Raw genomic sequence first — 23,563 nt, 5'->3', positions numbered from 1 at the left:
GCCCTTTGTACCCCATTGACAATATACAAGTAGACCAGATGGTTTTTGTTAAGTTGTGTGTGATTGTGTAAACTGGACTATTGTGAGAGTTGTCGCTCCTCAAACTGGCACTGCTTCGGTCTGTTCTTCCATCAAAAAATTATTCATTGTGCATACCAAGACTGTGCAGTCTTGAATACACCTGATGTCTGTGGTCGTCTCTCTCTTGTCCACATCCAACAAGCTGAACAAAGATATCTTCTTTATTTGATACGAATCAGCACAGCAGTGGTTTCTGAAAGGCTGACTCGTATAGCTGCTTTTGTGCTGGGATTTCGCTTCGGCACACTGTGCTTTACGACTAAAGGCAGCCTTTTCTTATGTTACTGATGTTCTACAAAGAGTTCCTTCCTTCCACCCAGATATGTAAAATGATAGTAGTCGGTGTGCTAACTTTGTACGCCTTGAGGTCCTCGACATATGATAGTCCAGAAAAAGGATGCTGACGGTCATTGAAACTGCATATCTTAGCCTTTGAGACCTTTGATATTTCACACTCTTGATATGAGCACTTAACTCACATTCCTGGAGGCTCCAGCATTTGTGATTACTGGATGTCTTGGACAGGAGTATAAAAGTGTAAAACCAAGTTTTGGTTCCGCACCAATCATTTCATGGTGTCCCATTCCACGTTAATGGTGTGGACACCGTCTCGTATGGCTATCCTTGTCGTTCCAGGCATTTTGTCTCATGGCAGTCGTTCTTATGGTGACCATAGCCGGGAATCCCGCAAACAAATCTCTACAAAACAAGGCAGGATACATTCAATCTATTCACCAAAATAAAGGTAAAAGCTGTTCGATCATGAAATTTAAGAATAATTCACCATCAACATCTAATCCAATCCCAAGATATTGGTGAAGCCAGGATTAAAAGGCAACAACCTTGGAATATAAAGAAATTCAAGAAAATAGCAGACAGTCCAACCCAAAAATATAGGTAAAGTCAGGATTACCAGGCCATCCTAATCCAAATTTTGAAGGAAACCCAGTTTACAGGTAATCAAATCCGACAATATTAGAGAAACCAGGATTAACAGGCACTCCAACCCCAACAATCAAGGGAAGTTAATAAACAACAGGTAATCCAATCAAAAAGTGTAAGAAAATGCCAGGGTTTAACAGTCAGTCCAACCCAAAAATAAGAGTGAATACAGGATTATTAAGTAAATCAGCCTCGCCATATGCATTCAGAATCCTTTGAAACACCCGCACCACTAAACAAAATATGTTCCCCAAGTATAGTGTTGATTTTCAGATAAATCACTCCCAGAACTCTGGAGGAATTCCCAGCTTGGGGAACAAATTAACAAAGGCGCCAGAACTCAGGAGATTTTCAGGATATTCATTTACCATAATCATAGTATCCAAGAGAAGCTGAGAATTGCCCCACAATCCAGTCCATATTGCAGGAGATTTAAAAATCGACATTTAATTTAATCCTGTAGTAGAGTGGAAATTCATCGTGACCAACCAATCCATCCTAATCCAGGACAATTTCAGTGTTAAATTTCATTAATGCCTAAGAACACAAGGGGGTTCACGTCAACCAGCCTGCGTATCCCTCAAACTCCTGGGATGAGTTGTAGATACTGGTGGTTCATTTCAAAGCAGAAGAAAGTGTAGACACAACAGGAATTTGGGCCCATAAAAATTATCTCCACATTTGCAAATAGGCTTAGGACCCTGAGACCCTTGGTTTATGAAATTTGACTAAGTAGACCTTTTCTAAAACGGTCTGTCTGAATTCCTCGAACATGTTTAGTGGAGCTGGGTAATGTCTCAGCTAACCCTGGGCAAAGCACTACGCTACGCTTGCGTAGTTTGCAAAGTTTGCGCAACTTCGCACTACGCGAACTGCACGTAGCACAGTGCGAACACGCGTAGCGTAGTGCAGCGGACATTTTTTGCTTGCTCGCGGTCCTCAACAACAAGTTGGCGACCGCGAGCAAGCAAAATAACATCCTGGCGAGACTTTTTCCTCGTTCGCGATCTGTTTTCTCATTGTGAGTGGTCGCGTATGCTCGCGACCACTCGCTATGAGAAACTACAAGTCCGCGTCGAGTAAAAATCTCGAGCAGCAGAAAACTACAGCTCGCACTGTGCAAGTTGCCGTTTTCAATGATTACACAGTGCCGGATGCTTGTCCGCACTGTGAAATCATTGAAAACGGCATCTTGCACAGTGTGAACAGGGTACTACGCAGTTCGCATAGTGCTACACGTAGTTCGCGTAGTGTGAAGTGCACTTCACGTAGCTACGCGTAGCGCTACTTCGCGAACTACGCCCAGCCCTAGTCTCGGCAAGCCTTCAACAGTTTCTCCTTTCTCCTTGCAGGCTTGTCAGTGGCTTCGGAGGGGCACTTTTTGTGTATTTGAACCGCAAGATTGTCCAGTTTATGAGGAAGCAAAAGGTCATCAACAGGTTTTTGATGAAAAAGTAAGTACCCTGCTCTTCTACTATTAGTTATAACTCACATTTCCTTCTCTCTGTTCACCTGATAAATACATTTCCTTTCCATATCCTCAATTTACCACCTGTTGTGCCCACTGCATATCTGCTCACTACATATCTGCTCACTACTTGCGGTATGCCCTGCCTGAATCCTTCCCTTCACATGGTGAAGTAAGCACCGTCTTTCTAATCTTTAACACTTTATGAAGCATACGTCCTCCATGTCTGTCCCAATGTTTGTACCAAATGTAGTTTGTGTTCTCCCATCACTTCATCGCCTGATGGAGTAAATGTGCTTCTCTTCGCAGTCTTCTGATCAACATTGTCAACTCCTCTCCTTCACCTGATGAATAAGTCAACATTTATTTCACTCCTTCACTTGTTGACATGTCTTCACTCATTGCTCAATGAAGCACGAGATCTTATGATGAAGTCTTCCCTATCTCCTTATCACCTGATATGAAGTTCTTGATCACTATTTCCTCTTATCAATGAACCATTATCCCCTTTGTTTTCATGTCAGAGTCCTCCTCTGGTTTGTCAGTAGTACCACTTTCTGAGGTTGGTGCCACCATGAATGTATTTTGTTGTTGCTTCACAGATGTCAGCCTGGATTCATGTGCTCTTTTTCCACAGGTATTGCTCGTGGTGGAGTTGCTTAGCTTTTGTTGTCTGCTTTAGTTCATGTGGTTGTTTGTTGTGCCAGCCACAATTGGGGGACTGTGTTACTGGTGTGGAAATGTCAGCATGTATTGATTTCTTTTATTACTTTTGTATGACCAAATTTAAAGTTTTTTTTTTATATATAGTTATTCGTGTGAAGGTGCCCGGGTTGGTGGAAGTGCTTTGTTTTTATAGTGTGTTTGGTGTTGTCTCTTCCGTGATTATTACTTATTGTTGTTGCTTAATCCTTAATTGGTGCTTTTTGTATCTTTTGTTACACAGGCGTTTACTGTTCCCTGCACTTGTGACTCTTCTAATTGCAACTTTCACTTTCCCGCCCGGCTTCGGACAATTCATGGCTGGACAGGTACCTTCATTATCCTGGATACTATCTTAAATACCCTATGTTGAATTCAATTGTTGTAAAAAAAAGATGCATGCTTTCACTGTTAGTTTTGTTATGTGTTCTTGTCAATTTCTTTCATTTGTATAATTCATTGTGTCACTTTGTGGAAACACTGTATAGCATATGTATGTGATTTTGGCAAATCTTTTTAACTATGTAATTTTATACTACTAAATTGAAAAATTAATTATCCTTGCAACAGCATGTTATCATGTCTTTATAATTAAATAAAAGATAAATAACAGTATGCACACATTTGTTTTAATATTGTCGGTATTAGTTAGCCCATGGAGCTTTAGCAGGCTTACACAGAAGTAATACAGGTCGCGTGGGAGTTTTTCTAGCTTTCATTGTTTTTCTTCCCGTCTCTTCCAAACCTCTAAGTATTTGTAAGAAGTACCTTTCTCTTTTTAGTGTTCGATTGTGGTAGAGCCATTCTAGAAGATAAGTTATGCGTACCGACCCACCTTAGGATAGGTTTGAGGGGCAGTAATTTTCTTGGGTTGGTCACCCCTACACTAGCCCACAAGTTCTAGGCATAGTGTTCCCGATCCTCTCCAGAAAAAGAGCAGTTTGGGATACCCTCTAGGATTGGCTTCAAGATCTATTTGAATTTTTCTATGGATGAATTGCTGCCACGCTCCTAGACGGCCGGTTGCTGGTTAGATGTCTTTTTCCCAGTGGATCTTGAGATAAGCTGGTTTGCGTGTGTGCAGGTCTAGGGGAGTCTCAGACCCCCTTAAGGTCACAACTGCTGCTTCTAAAGAGGTGGTCTTAGTAGGCCAAGCCTTCACCCTTGAAGGAGTGGATGGGCTTCAGGGATGTGACACTTTCATATCTAGATCCTCTGTGTTCCCGCCGTTAAACTATGGGCAACTGTATAGCGGAACCAGAACCTGTACTTAGCAGGTCGCATGTGTGAGGCAATTATTTGTCCAGGTCATAGCTGCTATTTCACGTGTGCCTTTCACTCCAGGTTTGTCTTACTGCTGCTGATGACTAAAACCAAAAGCTGTGGTTGCTTCTGACCTCTGCTTTGGTACTGAAGGTTTGTTTTTCCAAGTATGCTGGGAAGCATATATAGCTCTTTGTACATTTTCAGTTTCTAGAGAAGGTCTGTGCCAAAACCAGTCTGCCTTCTACGATACTGAGATAATTTGGTGTCACTGCGGCTGACTATCACGTGACCTGCATCTGCTTCCTGTGAAGTCATCCAGTTACCTCCAGTCCTGTTCACACATTCCTACTAGAGCTGCTCTGTCAGGAATCACTTCTGATGAAGTGTCCAAGGGACTTTTTTTACTTCATCTTGAAACACCAATGTCCTGCCATTTTGGACCCAATAGCACCAGCTGCGATACCATTGTCAACAAAGGCTCTGAAGCGAACACAGTCACAAGTGACCATTGATTAGTCAACTATGACACAACCCTGTAAGGTGAATTGTAACGTACTACTATCAGAGAGGAGATAGGTATTGTGCCCGGTCTCCATTTATGTCTCCATCAGAGATTCCATACCTCAAACTATCAACAGAGCTTCCGCTGAAACTACTCTACGGAGATAGCAACTGCTCGATGGGGATATAAGAGAGAAAGAGATAGCTGCGGCTATCTCGGATATGCCCTACAAGACTCTGGGAGATTATGGTTTCCCCACAGTTTTACAAGCAGAACAAACAAATAGTGACCCCAATCCTGCACCAGATTTTCAAGGAGGGCAGAGCACGTAGTGGATTCCCATCGGAATACAAGAAAGCAAACATAGACCCTACTGACTGCAGCAGTTACTGCCCAATATCGTTACTTAATATGGAAATGGAAATCTTGACCGCAGTCCTAGGGACCCTGCTTGGGAAATTCTTGCCTAGCCCGATAATTCGTTGACCGGTGGAATTTGTCACGGGCCGCTCTTCCAGAAACCACTTACGTGCATTAGTGCACACAATGTGGCAGGTACGTGATGGAAGAGATGAGAAGATACTACTCTTGCTAGATGCCAAGTAGCCGTTCAATCATGTTGAATGGGGGATATCCATGCCACATGCAGGAGAGAGTGGGACTGGATCCGGGTTTCATGGTAAACCTCGCTAAATATGTTCGAATCCTTTCACGCAAGTAGACTGTAGAGGATTTTTGTCCCAAACCTTCCCAATACAAAGAGGTTTCAGACAGAATTGCCTGCGGTCTCCTCTTCTTTTCGTTTTAGCCCTGGAACCCTTAGCAATGGCCATCAGGCAGTGTGGTAGAGTCTGGGTCATTGTTATGCCGGCGGGGGAAATGAAGATACTATTGTACGCGGATGATATCCTCCTCGCGCTCTCCGACTGACTACATCTCTCCCAGGGCTAATGTCCTTCGTAGTTTTGTTTCTTCGGGTATAAAATAAACTAGGGGAAGAGTGAGGCCTCCCCAATCATGAACTACATGCCCAAACAAACTTACTGAGCCTTCGCTTTCAAGTGGAGAGCAGACAAACTAAAATATTTGGAGATTCTGGTGAAGAGAGGGCTTGAGAATATGACCATGGACAGTTTGCGTTCTTTGAGAGCACCCACACAACTAAATTGAACGGCAGAATTTTTCTGACTAGGCACGTACGAGCGAATTATTTACAAACTGCAAGACCAGCTCCCTTAGTTTGAGGATATGTGGGGACCTTTCCTGCACCCTAGAGACCCCTCTATACCCCACGGGAGAAGTGTGGATTCAAAAGAGATGGGATAACCAAGGCAGGGCAGTAGGTGAATCGCAGTGCTATTGCAAGTTTCGCATTGACATCAATAATTGTAGGTTATATTTTTTTCATACCCTGATGAACTATGTACGCACTTACGGAATCTGTTAGATTGTAATATCTTTGGAAAAATGAATAAATAAAAATTCCAAACAAAAAACAGAGCTGCTACCAAGTCCACTCTTAGGACCCATAGTGATCAGGCACTGATCGACCCAGAGATGGATTTGCTCTCGTTCAGATCCACCATTCAGTGCTCTAGAATTTTCCACTCCAGTTCATTTCCAAGAGTATTCAGGAAAGGTCCAAGGCTTGTTCGTGGTGTTCTAGTTTCGTGCAGTAAAATCCATTAAAATGTTTTCATTCCTTAGGACTCCAAGAAGCACGCATGATAGCAGTAAAAGTAGCACCAGTGACTTTAACTTGGTTCCATGCCTCTACCTTGTTGACCAAGACTAAGTCAAGAGAACATAGTTTTCAAATAGGTGTAACCATGTTCTTCCTTAGTACTGAGTTACCATAAATCATTGACATTGCAAATTACTTTGTGGGTTGAATCAGCGTTTCCATGAGGTCTTCTCCAGGAATCGTACCCGGTCTTCTGTGTCTGTCACATCTTTGACCTTCGAGTTGGTACCCCTTCTCCATGTCAATTTCTCCTTTAGAATTCAAATCCACAAGTTTCAATGGAATTTGCACCCTCCCAAGAGCTGCTTTATGTGCAATAAGTGACCTTTTCAATCTTGATCATTTTCTAATGTAGCGGTCACTTCTCACCTGGTGACCGTCCTTCGATTTCTTCAAATATTGCTGAAACTGTGAATTACTTGACTTTTGAAATTGAAGTCTCTTTCGTCTTTCAATGCATCTCCCATTAACGTTTTACCTTCTGTTTCCTTAGCAATGGCTCCTGCACCACTGCAGGTGATAAATGTATCTCTCCCTTCTGTATCAGGGCTGCTTGCCTTCAGTATTGTCTTTCTTTCTCCTCTGCTGAACAGATCTGGGCACTGGACCCAGCTGATCTCTTTAAATGTTGTCCTGTTTTTCTTTTACGACTAGACCAGAGATCTGGAGAATATTTAGCATTCTCTGTTTCACACATAGTTGAAGGATTGTGAAAGCTTTGGTAATTGCTAGATTGGCTTTTGCCCTTAATTAACATTTGCGATTGGTTAAATGCAGAACACTGTAGCACTTATTAAGAAATGTGTTAATTCCATAGGAGGAGGTGGTTTTGATGAGTCAAAATATTTGAGAACTAGTGGCAAAGCTAATTAAACATGAATTCTCTGTTACAGTTGACTCAGAAGGAAACGCTTGTCACCCTCTTCGACAACCGAACCTGGGCGAAGCAAGGGGCAGTGGTGGAGCCAGACTACGCTGGGATTTACGAAGCCTGGAGGCACCCACAGTCCAATGTCTTTGTGACCCTTGTAGTGTTCATCCTTATGAAGGTGAGTCCATTACCTGCACCAGAGGCGGGAAAGTAGAGACCAAGGATCTTCAAGAGGTCTGTATTGTACCCCCTTTTCTCCACCAGACACTGAGCATCATTGAATTCTGATGTATTTCAGGGTAATTAATCTAGAAAGGACTTTAAGATGAAGGGTCACAAGGCATTTGAAAAAAACTAAAATACAAAAGACCGTCTCTAGTCAAGTCAACATGCTCTGGACTTCTCCTGAACATTTGGGACAATGTCAAAAAGCACTTCCATTTAGGAAGTCATTAAACCCCTACCTATTCTGGTAGGGATATATGGACTGCTTGAGAAGTGATTGGATATCTGTGGGTAATACAGCACTATTTAACTTCTCTGGTTGGTTGGTTGGTTGTTGATGGATTGTGATGCTATGTCATGCCAGACCAAGATTTCTTGGTTGATAAACTGTTGCACATGCATCAGTAGATTGAGGCCAATGTTTCTGAAGCTCCTCTAAATCCACCTTTTGAAGCTTAATGACCTTATTAGTGTCAGTGGGGCTTTGGAGCGACTCAGTGAGGCAAACTTTACTTGAGGTCTGAAGACAGATGGTACCAAAAATTGAAGCATATTAGAGGATGCTGTAAATGATGTATTAAATGTTCTCTGCCGTTTTCTGTTTTGAGGAGGAAGCGTAAGCCACTGGGCCTGATCACTGTGGCGTAGTGTTTCACAATTGTCTTTGCCACAGCTTCCCTGTGAGGATCTGAGGACTATGAATGTGAACATTTCTCTGTTCATGTTGCCAATTCAAATTGTGCTTACTAAAGACTTGAACAAAAATTATGTAGGGGTCCCAAAGTGATTCACAAACATATTTCTTGATTGGGAAGTTACCCACATTAGATTCAGCCTTTGTTGTCTTACTAAGAAGTCTGAAATGGCAAGTCCAGCCTGTTGTGGTTGAGGTTTTTGGTATATGGTTTCATAAAGTCAAGAACTGATGGCTGAACCAGTAGCATGACATTTTCAGTGACCACTGAGTCTGAGGACTCATGGTGAAGGCCATGGGTCACTCAATAGTAAATTACAAGTTTTTATGGAAGTGGGGGAGCCTCTTCCTTATCATCTTGATAGAAGGGTGTTGCGATTGGGGTGTAGTGTGAACATGTGGAACGGTGTCCTGTATTGGGCTGGTGTTGTCAAGCCTACGTCAAGGTGCAATTAGTTTACTTAGTCCAGGTGCAAGTAATGCTGACCCTAGCAGAATGCTCTTACCCTTGAAGGTCATATGGGTGTTCAGTGAATAGCAGTTTACCTAGAAGTTGATTCACTATATGAAGTAACACCTTGGATACTTTGACAACTGATGTAGGGTGACCTCTCATTCCAGGTCATAGTGGACACAGTTTCACTCCTGGACTTTGTGTGATAGCTTAATTCATTCTGGATGCTGTAGTCTTCTTTTGCTTCCATTGAACTGAAATCAATGATATACAGGTGAAAAGGTCTAGATTGGAGATAGTGTCCATAATGACCTCTTTGGCATTATCACTTGCCCCACTCTCCTCCCATGGCCAGCCTCCCCTTTGCTTTTGAAGGGTTAGAGCAGGGATACTCAAAATATGGCATAGTGCTGCTAACAGACCCCCCTAATTGAAGGAGGCAGTGCCCGGGTGAGCAGTGGCAATGGGCTGCTGTCTACTTGACTGAGCACTAACATCTAAACGATCATTTGCAATATGGTATGAGAGTTTGAGCTATTGACATTGCAAATGACAGTGCCTTTAATTTTGGTTTTCGTTTTTAAAACATGAATAAAAGTTAATGTCATTTACGATGCCAATAGCTTAAACTCTCGCAAATGCGAGACCTATTGCATTGCAAATGCGTGCTATAAAATTTTTTAAAAGCATTAGCGAGTGTGTCCTGCAGCAGGCAGGACAACGCTATTTGATAAATTAGTGCTTGGAGGCTGTGATTAAAGCATACCAAGTAACAACACATGTAACGGGGGTGTTGCCATGGGAGGTTACAAAATGATACAAGGCGGTACTAAGGAGGGACTACTAAGCATTTTGACCAATGAGCAGCAACAGTTTATAGTGGACAATGACACAAGCCAATGAAAAATGTGGGCGGAGAGTGGGCAAAGCTTCAAGTCCCTACCTCAATACAGCATGCCTCGCAGAGCAGCACAAGGGATGCCCAGGCTCAATCTAAAAACTGTTAAACAGCCATGCATTTATTTGCATGCAAATTCAAGTAAAGGAAAAGAAGCAAAGGTGTTCTGTACCACTTATCTTTAGATATGCCTTCCTTTTTAAAGACGTCATGCAACAAAAATATAAAAATAGGATAAGGTCTCTGCAAAATTCCAAAAAGTGTAATTCATTAACATGCAGAACTGTTTCACATTAGTACACAGATTATATCACTGCATTTAGATGCATTTTTGAAAGTGATAGCTCTCAGACATGCTCTGTGAAATGTTCCTGCCTTCCCCTGCCCTGACAACAATGCTATTAGTGAACCAGGAGGCAAAGCAGTTGTCATGTGCACCCTTAGGGTGGCCTAGTTTGTTATACATGAAATAACATTATAGTTTATTAAATCAAATACAAGAGAATGTTTTATACAGTGCACATCCAAACTTTTGCATTATAAGGTGCTCTCATATGTGATTATTAAGAAAAAGGAGGCAATGTGAAATAAAACAATTGCCTAGAATCACACAATTCGTCAAACGATCACAGGTTTTCTATTTTCACAGTGTGCAATTCATCTATTAGATGGGTATCTCTTTCCCTCTCATTTTACATCAAAAGTTAGTGCGTTGTCCTTAATTCTGGGTGCACAAGTTTACATTGTGGGTGGCAGACAGAAGCCAGATAAGTGCTTGGTTTCTGCTCGAGGATCCAAGAGAAACTTGAGCTAAGCCAGAAAGAGGTATATGGCTCACGCTTGCCTATAGCCTTTATTTGCTTTTTCACCTCTGTCACATAATAGCACTTAGTGGGCGCAAGCGTAGGAAGGATATGATTTGACCATAGTCAATTTGTTGAAGCAGGAGTACCAACACCACAGTGCAGGACAGACGACGGCATAGGGAAAATAAAATAAAGACAAAAAGAAAACCACTTACCTTGCACTCGCCACATTGCCGAGTCGACGATGCTACGAGCGTAAGGTAAGTGGTTTTATTTAATGTTATTTCATTTTTAATTTTATTTTCCCTATTCTGTCGTCTGTCGACTATCCGCCTCACCACTCTCACCTGCACCGGCCGTCACTACAACATATTTCCGTAAGTGAACTATGAGACTGGGTGCTTCTTCCCACATGGGTAAAATCAAATGATTGTTGGGTTACAGAACTGTTTCCTTATCACATAATTATTTACTTTAGACTTTTTATTACGCTTTTCCTGTCGGTTAAAAAAAAAAAGGAACAAAATGGCTTCAGGGTCTATAGTTTCCATCTTGCTAATTACAACTGTGTTATGATTGGTTCTAATTTTGAGACTCAAGGACTACTCTCACCCAAGAAATACCACTGTACCACGGAACCTGGTCAGACGTTAAATACAGAGTTTACAATCAGCTTATTTTGACAAAGTGGTAAAACCAAGATTAAGCATCAAGGGCTAGATGTAGGTAAATTCAATTTAGCGAGTCCTTAATATCGATTTTTACTGAATCGCTATTAAAGACTTTCTAAATTGAATGTAGGTAGGAATCGTTAAAATATTAGCAATTCCTTAATATTCCCTAATAACGAATCGCAAATTTGTTAATAAGGAATACCTACCCATTCATTCCTATGGGCTAGGAGGCCAGGAGGCCCATAGGAATGAATGGGAAGATATTCACTATTTGCGATTCGCTATTAAAGAATCACAAATAGTGGGAGCTATTTCAAGGGTGCCAGGGTGTCAAAAGGACACCCTGTTGCACCCCTGAAATGTGCATGTGTATACATGTGGCACACATACATGCCCTAAGGAAATAAATGCGCACTTTAAAAAAGCAAAAAAGTGCTTTTTTACAGGAAATCGCTCATTACCACCAATTTGAAGTTGGTGGTAATTAGCGATTCTTTAAGCCTAAAGTGCGCTTTCTTTTGTGCTACCTGCATTTCATTTATGGAATCGCAATTTGAGATTCCTTAAATGCAAGAGCAAAATAAGGAATCTCAAATTTTGTGATTCCTTGATTTTGCTAGTAGGTTTAAACTCACCTACATTGCTCTCAGCCAAATACTGATTGCAAACAGGGACGGACTGGCCATTGCGGGCACCGGGCAATCCCCCGGTGCGCTGCAAGGGTGGGGGCCGGTAACAAAATCGTCCGGAAACCAGCCCCGTCAAAGAGCACAGTCGCACCCCCAATGGCCCCAGTCACTTTGCCAGGGCCGGTTTTTGTTCCCAGTCCGGCCCTGATCGCAAATGCTGAAAATCTGCGAATTTCAGCATTGGCAATCGGTATTTGGCCACCTATATCTGTCCCCAAGTCTTGTAGTGACAATGCGAAAACTTTCCCACTGTCCCATGTCTAGCGGGGGAGGTTGGGTGTTTCAGTCTGTCCACCACCATAAATTGAGCACCTTATTCGGGTGTCTTTGTCACAGATTTTTATAGTGCCTGCTACCTTAACTGAGCCTGCTTCTAAGCACTCCTAATGTTAACAAATAAGAGACAAAGCATAAGGAGGTTGTTAGGCCCTAGATTCTATTTCATTCCAATTCAATAATGTTTACTTCATTCGTACACTTGACTTGCCAAAGGTAGTGACAGCAAGCAGATGCGGCTTACCAAGGGTGCGGTAGAGGGATGGCGATTCAGATACAGGATAACAAGCATTGTCAAATCTATGACTCTTCTAGAGGCTGGGGGCTTAATTTGGAAGGAAGTATGGAAGAAACCCTCCACATAACTCCACAATTCACTATCCGCACTTAAGCTCAGCATATATCCCGCCCCCACTTTGTTGGCATCCATGCAGCCCTTGAGGGCACCAACGAACGCATTGTGTTTCATTGCATTTTTAGTTTCCCCCATGCATTAGTCAGTAAGTCTGGACCCAAGGAGAATGATGCTCGTTACTATGCGGTTTGAAGGAGCTCTGCGGGCCTGTCCCCTGCGGCCGCAGAACCTACGACGTCATCAGTCGGCTTCAATCAGCCTTGGTCCCAGTGATGGGCCAGGCGAGGATGCTGACCGGCCACTTCTCGCTGCCGCAGTCCTGCTGGATGCAATAATCAATGAAAATGTAGCTTCCGTGTTACGCAACAGCGGTCACCCTGTCCTGGCTAGCCTTCCGCCCGTCCTTTCTCTGAAAGACAACCGAATATGTGCTAACCAGAGCGAGGACGCCACAGTTCTATGAGACTGGTTCCTACAACCTGGGCCTGGTAATGGACCCCAAACCCGGGCATCTATTTACCTTTTGTTCCAAAGACCCTCTATACAGACAGGGAAAGCTCACTTCCTTGCTCACAGCCATTGATTAAGACCAATCTCTGGTTACTAATTAAAAATATAATCAATGCACGCACAAAAATGTAGTTTAGCATAAGCCAAACATGGATGTATGACGTTACAACACATACTTTTACCACGCCTACCATTACCACGCAATTTTTACAACGCAGGATCCATTACAACGAAGTACCATTACCACGCATGTATTTACAACGCAGATACCTTTACAACGCATACAATTACAACGTAAGTATTGGTAAGTATATAATATTTTTTTTAATGTAATTTAATTAAAATTAATATAATGTAATTTAATTTAATGTAATTAATTTAATTTAATTTCATTTAATTTAATGTAATTTAATTTAATCAATTTAATTTAATGTAATTTAAATTTAATTATATTTAATTTGTACCCTGTACCCTTTTACCCAAAAACCCAAAACTGACCCTGAACCCTAAAAATACCCCTTTACCCAAAAACCCAAAACTGACCCTGAACCTTAAAAATATCCCCTTACCCAAAAACTCAAAACTGACCCTAAACCCTAAAAATACCCCTTTACCCAAAAACCCAAAACTGACCCTGAACCCTAAAAATACCCCTTTACCCAAAAACCCAAAACTGACCCTGAACTCTAAAAATACCCCTTTACCCAAAAACTGAAAACTGACCCTGAACCCTAAAAATACCCCTTTACCCAAAAACTCAAACTTATAATATTTTTAATAAAATGATATACTTACCAATACTTACGTTGTAATTGTATGCGTTGTAAAGGTACCTGCGTTGTAAATACATGCGTTGTAATGGTATGCGTTGTAATGGATCCTGCGTTGTAAAAAATGCGTGGTAATGGTAGGTCGTTGTAAAAGTTGCGTGGTAAAGGTTGTATACTGCCAAACATAGGCGCGCAAAATAATCTTACAAATTTGCCTTCAAGCACAATGAAGAACATGGAAATATCTAATTTCATTAACTAAATACCTCTTTCGATGTCGGTCTGTAGACCATTACCTAGTGCGTAAACCATCTTGATTGGTCGGCTGTCTAAGGGGTCGTGCCTGAAAACCCCCTTCACTGTCTTCAGAGTCCTCCCAAAGTAGTCCCTATCCTGTTTTCACTGATGAGAATTATGAGTTGAGAGGCGTTTCAGGCGTCTCCCTATCCTAGAGCGCCCCCCAGCGAAATGCGTTGTAATGGTTTGCGTTGTAATGGTTTGCGTTGTAATGACCGCGTTGTAATGGTAGTGCGTTGTAAAAGTTTCGTTGTAAAGGTTGTTTACCGTAGCCGGTGTGTTAAAGGGAGGGGGGCATTTAGTTGCTTGTCTTAAGGCCCCTGGAAACGTTACTATGACCCCCATGTTCCCCTCCAGCTCTCTTCCTATCTCTCTTTACTCTTTCATTGCCCTCTCCCTCTGTAGTCTAGTCCCCTCCTCTTTCTCCTCCTCACCCCACCCCCCCACGCCTTCCTTAATACAGTGCTGCAGCAGGCAGCCATGGCCCCCTGCTTTAGCCAGAGGCTCGAGCACTGCTAATCACACACACACGTCACTGTATTATTGATCCAACATTACTCACAAACCCAAGGCTGTTTTCTTTTTTAAACCAATTTGTTCCATTACTGACTATTTCTGTGACTGCTTGCTAAACAATGTCATTGTTAGGGCAAGTAAGACAAATTGGAAAACAGCATTTCACAGAACTTGGACCATTAAAAAGACATTATATTATGACCCCCTAACATCTTTCTTCATTTGTCATGTAGTTAAGGGTCAGCTCTTCTGAACTCCATCATTAGGGAGACCCTGTGACAGGGCTATTGATAACTTTTACTGTATCTCGCCGTGTGCAGTGTTTAATTTGAGCAGGTGTTTGCCAGGACTCAGTGCCTGAACTCATTTAGGGCACCGTGATCTATTGAGATGCTTGCACTCATGATGCAGTGAGTGTGCAGCCATCAGACTGCTGTGCATTTTAGGTTGTATCCAAATAATTATAGTCCTGAATAAGAGCATCCTCGAGCTAAGAGAAGGGACATTACTAAGCAGTGGGACACCGGCTCTACTTCCGCATCATCAGGACCACTCAAGCTTGTCAGGTAGAGAGAGGACCTCCCATCTACCTGTAGGAAGCACTTTCTGGTAGGCACTTTCAATGGTCCACCATGAAAGTGTCAAGTTTGAAATAAATGAAGTCACCGCTGGCTTGAGCTCACGTTCTGCCCTTTGCAAAGGTGTGGGTTCTGATCCAGAAATGGCAGTCCAGATGTGGTTCTCGGGAGATTACAAGCTCTGTGGGTTCAGGTGGCACTGGCTTGTGGTTCTCAATCCAGGCCAATGCTGAGGTGCCAGGAGGCAGAGCTGTGGCCTTACGCTGCTCCACTCCCTGCAGGTGGAGTCGAGACTGGCAGTGTTTCTGAAGCAGTCCATGGTTCCTCTTCTGGACTGATTGCTGTGGAATGTTACGCGTGGTCAGTTTCTGGGACATTTTGAGAAAGTGCACACATGCAGCTGGAGTTCATGGGCTTCTTGTTGGGAACTCTGGATGCCAGTTTGAGATCTCATGACCTCTGCTTGCATGGAGCGCACATGGGTACTGTGCTCCTAGCAGGGCTCGAGTCGGGGTACCACGCGGGTGGACGGCGTCCCCCCACTTATTTTATCGGGAGCTCGATAACTGGAGCAAATGGAGCCACACATTCACTCTTCGGCCTCTCTGGGGCGAGATCGGAGCCCATTCAGAATGCTGCTCACGCGCTGGCTTCTCTGATGCAATCGCATCTAAGGGGTGTGGCGGTAAGGGGTAAGGAAGAGGTGTGGCGCCGCGGCCAGGGCGACTGAATCTGGAATCTGGGGATCACGGTTCGATCCCCGCTGCCAGCGTCAGATTAGCCCAGCACCATGTGACTCTGGGCAATAGCTTGCTTAATCTTCCCGACAGCCCCCAGCGCCTAGAGACCCTTACGGGTGATTGTTCGCGCTTTACAAAATGTGGATTATTACAAATGTGGGTGAGCGAGGGGAGGCAATGAGTCTGATGGTGCAAGCCACCTTTCGTGACGTCACTTCCTGTTGTGGCGTCAGCGTCCCCCCCCCCCCCCATTTCTTTTTTTAGGACGTGTGACCTGGCTCCTAGGGTAGCACCACGTTTCGTGGATGCACTGGTACCCTGACCACACACACATGCTTTGTAAGTCACGGCTGGGCATTTGGGCATAGCACCCATCAGTGGTGACTAGATTTCATTCAGAGGGGCTTCGGCAGTTCCAGTGTGTGAGATGCTACTCTGCCCACCTCGGTCTTTAATATTTTAGTGGATGCTGTAGTGTCGGAGTGCAGTTAAATTATACATTGGCATATTATATTGATATTTAACTCATTAAACATTTCATTCAGAACACAACTCACCTTGCCCTATTATAGCGAACTTTTCGTCCACCCTTTTGCCTTCATTTTACTTTTTCTCAGCCTTCCTTCCTCCATTTTTCCTACTCTCAATCTCCCTCTTTTAGTTTCTCCACCTCCCTTCTTTTTTGACCCATTGTTTCCCTTTCCCTTTTCTACGTTGCATTCCCTGTCCCCTTCGTTCACTTAGCCCTCTTTCTCCCTTTGCTCTTTTATTCTCTCTCAGCCTTCTTTCTGTCACTCAAAGTACTCCTGGACTTCTTTTTTTTCCTTTTTTCTTTTATCTATTCCTCTTTATTACTCCTCACTCTTTTCGTTCGTTCAAAGGTTTACCTTTGTCTTTTTCGTCTTCATCCTTTTCTCTTTTGTATTCCTACATTCGTTCTTTTCTCTCCTTGCTCCTTTCCTCCCCCTCGCTCCACTCTCTCGCCTTTCATTCCCCTCACTGGGGTCCCTCCTACCCCTTCAATCTTTCTCTCCTCCTCCCATCTATCTCTTCTCCTTGCTTTCCTTCCCCTTCGCCACCCCTCCCTCCTTTCACCCCCAGTTTCATTTCCCCTACCCTCTCATTCCTTTCTCCTCGCTCCTTTCTGCCCCCTTCCCTTGTTTCCCGGCCCCTTCCCTTGCTTCCCTGCCCCATCCCTTGCTTCCCTTCTCTTGCTTCCCTGCCCCCTTTCCTTGCTTCCCTGCTTCCCTTCCCTTGCTTCCCTTTCCCTTGCTTCCCTTCCCTTGCTTCCCTGCCCCTTCCCTTGCTTCCCTTCCCTCCCCCTTCCCTTGCTTCCCTTTCCTTGCTTCCCTTCCCTTGCTTCCATGCCTCCTTCCCTTGCTTCCCTGCCTCCTTCCCTTGCTTCCCTTCCCTTGCGTCCCTTCCCTCCCTTCCCTGCCCCCTTCCCTTGCTTCCTTTCCCTTGCTTCCCTGCCCCTTCCCTTGCTTCCCTCGCTTCCCTGCCCTTGCTTCCCTCGCTTCCCTGCCCCTGCTTCCCTCGCTTCCCTGCCCCCTTCATTAGCTGCAGTCTCTGGGAGCGAGGCGGGGGCCCCGTGGCCGGGTTCATTAGCCTCGCGCCGCTCCTGGCCCGCGCTTGGCCGGGCGCCGGGCTCATGGGCTCGCGCGCACTGCACCACCATCCGCGCGGCGTCAATTAGTCCTTTAATGGGCCCGCTCTGTGTTTGTAAACGTGTGGTTGGCCGGGCTCCCTGCAGGTGGCGCGTGGGCGGGCGAAGCCCACGCGGGCTGGCAGTGGGGAGGCATGCGGCATCTCGTGCACACGGGATCTCTGCCCGGGAACTCTGGGACTGACTACCACGTGCAGGCCCTTGGCCTGCCACCCACCATTGCACGCACTAGCATATGGCGACGCGCTGGCACGCGGCGACGTAACATGCAAGTGTACTGTATACTCTTACGCGGCGACGTAACACGCAGTGGCATTAACACAGCGGTATACTGGCACGCGGCGACGTAACATACAGTGTCAGTAAGTAACAAAGGGTTATCTGGCTCGCAATGTGACCTAGCACTGTGAGCTATCGAGAGACAGTCAAATACTAACTCAGTGACTTATAAATCAGTGACGTTAACAGTAATGCGATACAATGGCATAGTGACATGTAGTGAAATGCTCACTAGGTGAGAATGACACAGATATGTACTACGCAGTGACATTGTAGAATGCAGCGACCTGCTAACAGTGACCTGGTCTCATATTGGGACACACTGACATACAGTGTCTTACTAGCAGTGACAGAAGGACACACACTTAAAATACCAACGCAGTGATGTGATGAAAATAAATAAAACGAGGCACAGGGACATGCTACCCGGGACATGCTGCTACTGCAACATATTAATACATAACATATTTGCATGGCGAGAAATATACTGTCACATAGTGGTAAATTGACATATGATGTCATGCAGGTACACACGGGTGCACAGCTACAGTAAAACATATCAATCAGTCAGCATTTATATAGCGCAGCACTGCCACCCCTAGGGGTATCTGGGCGCTGTGTCTCTGTCGAAGAGCCAGGTCTTGAGTCTTTCTGAAGTCTGCCAGTGAGGGGGCTGTTTGGAGGTGGCTGGCAGGTCGTTCCAGGTCTTGTCGGTGATGTAGGAGAAGGAGCGGCCACTGATGCGACGGATGCAGGGGGTGGGTGTGCGAGGGTGACTGAGGAGGAGCGCAGGTGTCTTGCGGGCAGAAGTTCACTCGACGGTTGATGTAAGACGGTCCTTGATCTTGCAGAGCTTTGTAGGCGTGTGTGAGGATCTTGAACTGGCATCTCTTCTGGATGGGGAGCCAGTGGAGGTTTCTGAGGTGGGGGGCGGGGGGGGGGGGGGGTGATGTGGGTCCTTACCTGCAGTACAGTAATGTACAGTAATATTCTAGCAAATGAAATAAAGACAAGCAATAACATAATAACACTGAGACATACCAGTATACTGTGAAATAATTTCCAGTGATAAACTAACACGGGAATGTAGTGACACTTAAACAGTAACAAAATTACATTCCTATACATCGTGATGTGTTAGTATACAGTAACAACATGCTAACTCACAGGTTTTTTTTGTTTGTTTGTTGTTTACGGAGTTTTATATAGCGCAAACTTGACCTTGTATCGGGTATCAGAGTGCTTTACATAGCACCAATTGCGTTACATGAGGACACATTCATTTTTGTTAGGCACGGGAAGATTAAGTGATTTGCCCATAATCACAGAATGTTCAGCGTCATTGCCGAGCTCGAACCCAGTACCCCTGATTCGAGGTTGACTGCCCTAGCCGTTAGTGATACACACAGTGATAGACTAACATATGGGCACACCAGCACAGGCTTAAATTAATTTCAGCCACAGGTATTTGCTCAGGACTGCATTAAAGTCCATCCAGTTTTTTGCCCTTCACAGTGCCTGCTGTCTAACCCCTTATGGGGGGAGTAGGTAGGGAGGTGGAGATGGGTCAGTTGTGCAAACAGGAGCTACGGGAACTCAGGATAGGGGCTGGAGTCTTTTGCCACCTTTGTCCAGGTGTCTGTCCTACTATGTTCCTGCAAACTGGTCCAAGTGCACACCCTTCATCACTTGCCCATCAGTGGTAGCGGTGACAAGGAGTCACAGGCTTCTCGAGGTACTGTGTGGGGGTGCTTAAAGCTCAGAACCCAACCATGAGCCAGCAGTGCAAAAACTGATTGTCTAGCCCTGTGCTTATTTTTTAAATATATCAAAAAAAGTACTTGTACTTTATTAAACTAAAAATAACGTAAATACTGCACACTATAATATGCAGGTACTAAGCTTAATTGTGTGCGGCCGCTGTACACCGGATTCGGGGTTCCCTTATTCCACCTCCCCTCTCGCTCTCCCTCTTAAACTTTGGGTTGGACTAGTATGTAAGGTTTAAGTCACAGGGTCAGTGCTACCCCTCTCTTTTAGAGTTTGTCCACTAGGTTAACAGTCTCAGTCCCAATGTTCCTCTCTCGGTCATGCATGTTCTTAGGAGGTGCTGGTCATGGCTAGTACGCACAGAACAATTCTTGTTCTCCCTCCCTCCTCTAGTTGAAAATGCACCGACTGCAAGTGGTTTGGCACACTGTTCCAGTACTCTAAAGCAGCAGTGGAGGCTGCCATCTGTTCTGGTGGGCAGGCTCTGGCATCTTTCAGGACATCCAGCTGGTTGCACGCCCGCTTCTGGGCATCGGGTGGTGATTTGTGGGGGTCACAGGTTATGGGGCGGTACATCTGTGGCATCAGCCTAGCTTCGGCTCAACCCACGGGGATGGGACAACGGCACAATCTACACAGGTCCAGGCACTCATCACAAAGGGGTAGTCGGCTTTAGCCACAATTTCCAGACTTGCTGCAGCTTGGCCTACTTAAGCACTCTTTCAAGGTAGAACCACAGCGATGGCCACTTTAGGATCACAGAAGCGCAGTCCACTTGCGCACACTTCAGTGCAAAGCCACAGCATAGGCTGCTTAGGTACATCGTCCAGGTTACAGAAGCTCCATACGCTTGGGCACACGGGGCAGTGACATATTGTAGGCCACTTGGGTGGGAAAGTCTGCCCTCCGTCCCTTGGAGTAAAGCAGGTCGCTCCCTTCTGAATCTCTCTGGGCGGACAGACCCTCAGCTCTGGGGTCAGAAGTTTCTGCTCATGCCGGTCGGTCGCTCCTGCTGTAGGGTTGCCCACTCCTTCCTTTCTTCTCGGGTACATCAGCCTGCAGGCTCTTCTGGGCAGGGAGGCAGCTCTTCTTTCCACATCATTCTCCTGGTGATGTCCCTTCATCTCTGAAAAGCTGGCTGTCTGGCACACACCAACTTATGTTGCACTGCAGCCCACGGATTACTCTGCCAAATCCCCCTTGCTGAAGTCATAGAGAACATGGAGCTGAAACAACACATAGGTCAGCCGGTCCCACTTTGCTACAGTCAAAGCAGGAAGAGGATGCTTATTATATGTCTGACTCTCAGAACTGCTTTGGGTAGGTTTCTCTTCTTTCATGTGGCTTTCCAAGCTGTCTTTAAGACACGGCCTTTATGTAGGGTGATGTTGCTCACAGCAGGATCATCTCTTGTTTGGAGTACCCACAATAGAGGCACATAGAGGGGGAGGTTTCTGCACCTGGCTATCAACAGCCACACTGACCAGTGACCAGGAAAGACTAATCTCTCTCCCCTCTCAGGAGAGGGAGCCCTGCCTCCAGTGTGGAGCTCTCCTCCCTCCACGCTCAAGAATGTCAACAAAACACTTCCACTGTGTAGGAAAACGAAACCCACCTAACATTGGGCAAACTTCCCCAGTCTACCGATGGCAGGGACCCTGTAATGAATGGATCGCCATGTATGATAGCCTGCGGGCAGACTAAGCCCAACCTTTAACTCCACCATCCAGTGTTACTTATAATGGCTGTATTGGTGACAGTGGCGTAACAATAGCTCCGCATCCCCTGCAGTATGGCGGTTCGCTGGCCTGAGAGCTCTAGAATGGCACGTAGAATGTGGGGGGGGGCTCCAGGTAGTTTGCAGGGGGGCCCCCTCAAGTTTCGTTACGCCACTGCCGCCTCACCTCCATCTTGTGCACATGGACAGGCAGGGACTTTCAAAATGGAATCCGCAGGTCTCCATTGCTCTTGTTCACTTGGTACACAAAGTTACGCGCTACACAGGCTACACTCATGCACATAACTTGCACTGGGATCACCAGGACCTGGATTAGCGCGAGGGAAGTGGAACTTGAGTGGGCCAGTTGACTTCCACTCCAGTGGCACAGATTAAAAGGTCTGGTTCCAGATACGGAGTCTCAATACGAGGATTTTGCAATCACTGCTCTGCATGCTAAACACGGGACAGGGATGGTAGTTCACTGACATGCAAATAAGGGCATGCTTAGTGCGCCCCTCCAGGGCCGGGACCTCACTCATTTCTCGAGACAGGCCTAGATCTTTGCACACTCACTAGACTAGAGTGAAGCTGGGGCCAAAATTAAAAACTAGCATAGCAGATTCTCCTAGCTGAACACGCATGGCAGTGAACCCCCAACTGTACACCACTCCAGCCGCAAGGAAGCCATTTGTACATCAGCCTTTGTCCTGCTCCAAAGATGAGTCCCATGCTCATTGAGATATAGGATTTGAGCGGTGCTGCACTGATCAAACCAAATTAGGCTGAAACAATTTAAAGGTTGCGCCTTCTGCCATCTGGGTGGAGCCTAGCCTGGCAGCTCGGACTGGACTGTATTTATTGGAGCAAGAACAAGGCTGATTGTTGCTGGGTTCTGTCTAAAATGGCATAGAGGGCAAAAGTATATTGGACTATGATGTGGCCACAATTAATTTCCAGATGCTGAGATAAATCCAGACAGTCCTCCCATCACCTGTGCATTTCCATACTGGGGCACCATAACATTCTATCACAATGTCATACAGACATACTCTGATATATTAGCATGTTGTTGCATACAGATGTTCATATGTTAAGACAGTGACATGAATTGCCTGATGGGTTCGAACTCCTGTTGAAAATTTGTTGTTTGTAAACTTAAGGGCACAAAAATGGGGCCCGGTAGATACAGTTTCAATGTGAGTTTTAAAAAATGTTTTTTCTGCCAGTTGTGAGTACTCCGGGACGCCCTAATGTTATAACCCTGATGGTAATGGTAAGGAAAAGCTAGGGAAGGGAAACAGGGATTTTAGACCCTCTTTACTTATTCTTCCTGCTTCCACCTTCATGACCTGAGACCAGGGATAGCATGTTCAGTGTAACAGGTACCAAACTCAAGCTTGGGGTAGCACCTTCTGACATGCAAAATCTCCCCTGCACTCCCTTCTCAGTGTGCCACCCCCTACATCCCTTTCAAAGTGCGACATTAGCCAATGCCTTATGTTTCTAGGAAAATGGTATGTATAATATACTTTGTTAAATGTCCTTTCAGTCAGCCCTTTTTTCCATTGGTTTGCTGTTGTATATTTCAATAAAAATGTTTTGCCCTCTACAGCCTATAGCATGGGGCAGTGAGTAAGCCCTCTCCGGCCATTGGCTGCCATCTCTGTGAGTGACCGCATTCCGCCCTTTTACAATGTGCAGATGCACAAAAAGTAGTTCTCTTTAGTGCCAGAGAGCACAATCGCAGCGGGTGCTAGGGTGACCAGACGTCACGGATTTGCCCGGACAGTCCCAGTTTTTCACCAGCTGTCCCGGCAGATTTTGCCAATTGTGGCTCATGTCCCAGTTTTTAGAGGGGTTCGACTGAAAACAGTGAGAGGCAATTTGTTGGGTAGTGTAAAGCTGTGCTAGTTAGCAGCAGTTATAAGTAAGCAATTTAATTAATACGATGCTGGTTGTAGAAATGGCATTTTATTTATTTTCTTAATCGATCTTCTGTGATGATGAGAGCTGTTATTCTGTGCCATTCCGTGGAAGAAAAATTGCAGTCTTTCTATTTTTCCAAAATGT

The 23,563-nt window shown here is 45.0% G+C and overlaps 1 protein-coding gene across 1 annotated transcript in view; it reads left to right on the top strand.

Annotated features, from left to right (window-relative positions):
- CLCN2 (chloride voltage-gated channel 2) overlaps nt 1–23,563 on the top strand; it is a 530,501-nt gene that overhangs the window by 355,516 nt on the left and 151,422 nt on the right. The window contains exons 10-12 of the mRNA XM_078668166.1: nt 2,376–2,477; nt 3,438–3,522; nt 7,599–7,754. Coding sequence (XP_078524292.1) covers nt 2,376–2,477; nt 3,438–3,522; nt 7,599–7,754 — 343 coding nt within the window. The remainder of the gene's footprint in view (nt 1–2,375; nt 2,478–3,437; nt 3,523–7,598; nt 7,755–23,563) is intronic.

Source organism: Lissotriton helveticus, chromosome 11 (assembly GCF_964261635.1).
Source record: "Lissotriton helveticus chromosome 11, aLisHel1.1, whole genome shotgun sequence".
Taxonomy (NCBI): Eukaryota; Metazoa; Chordata; class Amphibia; order Caudata; family Salamandridae; genus Lissotriton; species Lissotriton helveticus.
This window is presented reverse-complemented; position numbering and strand designations above follow the sequence as displayed.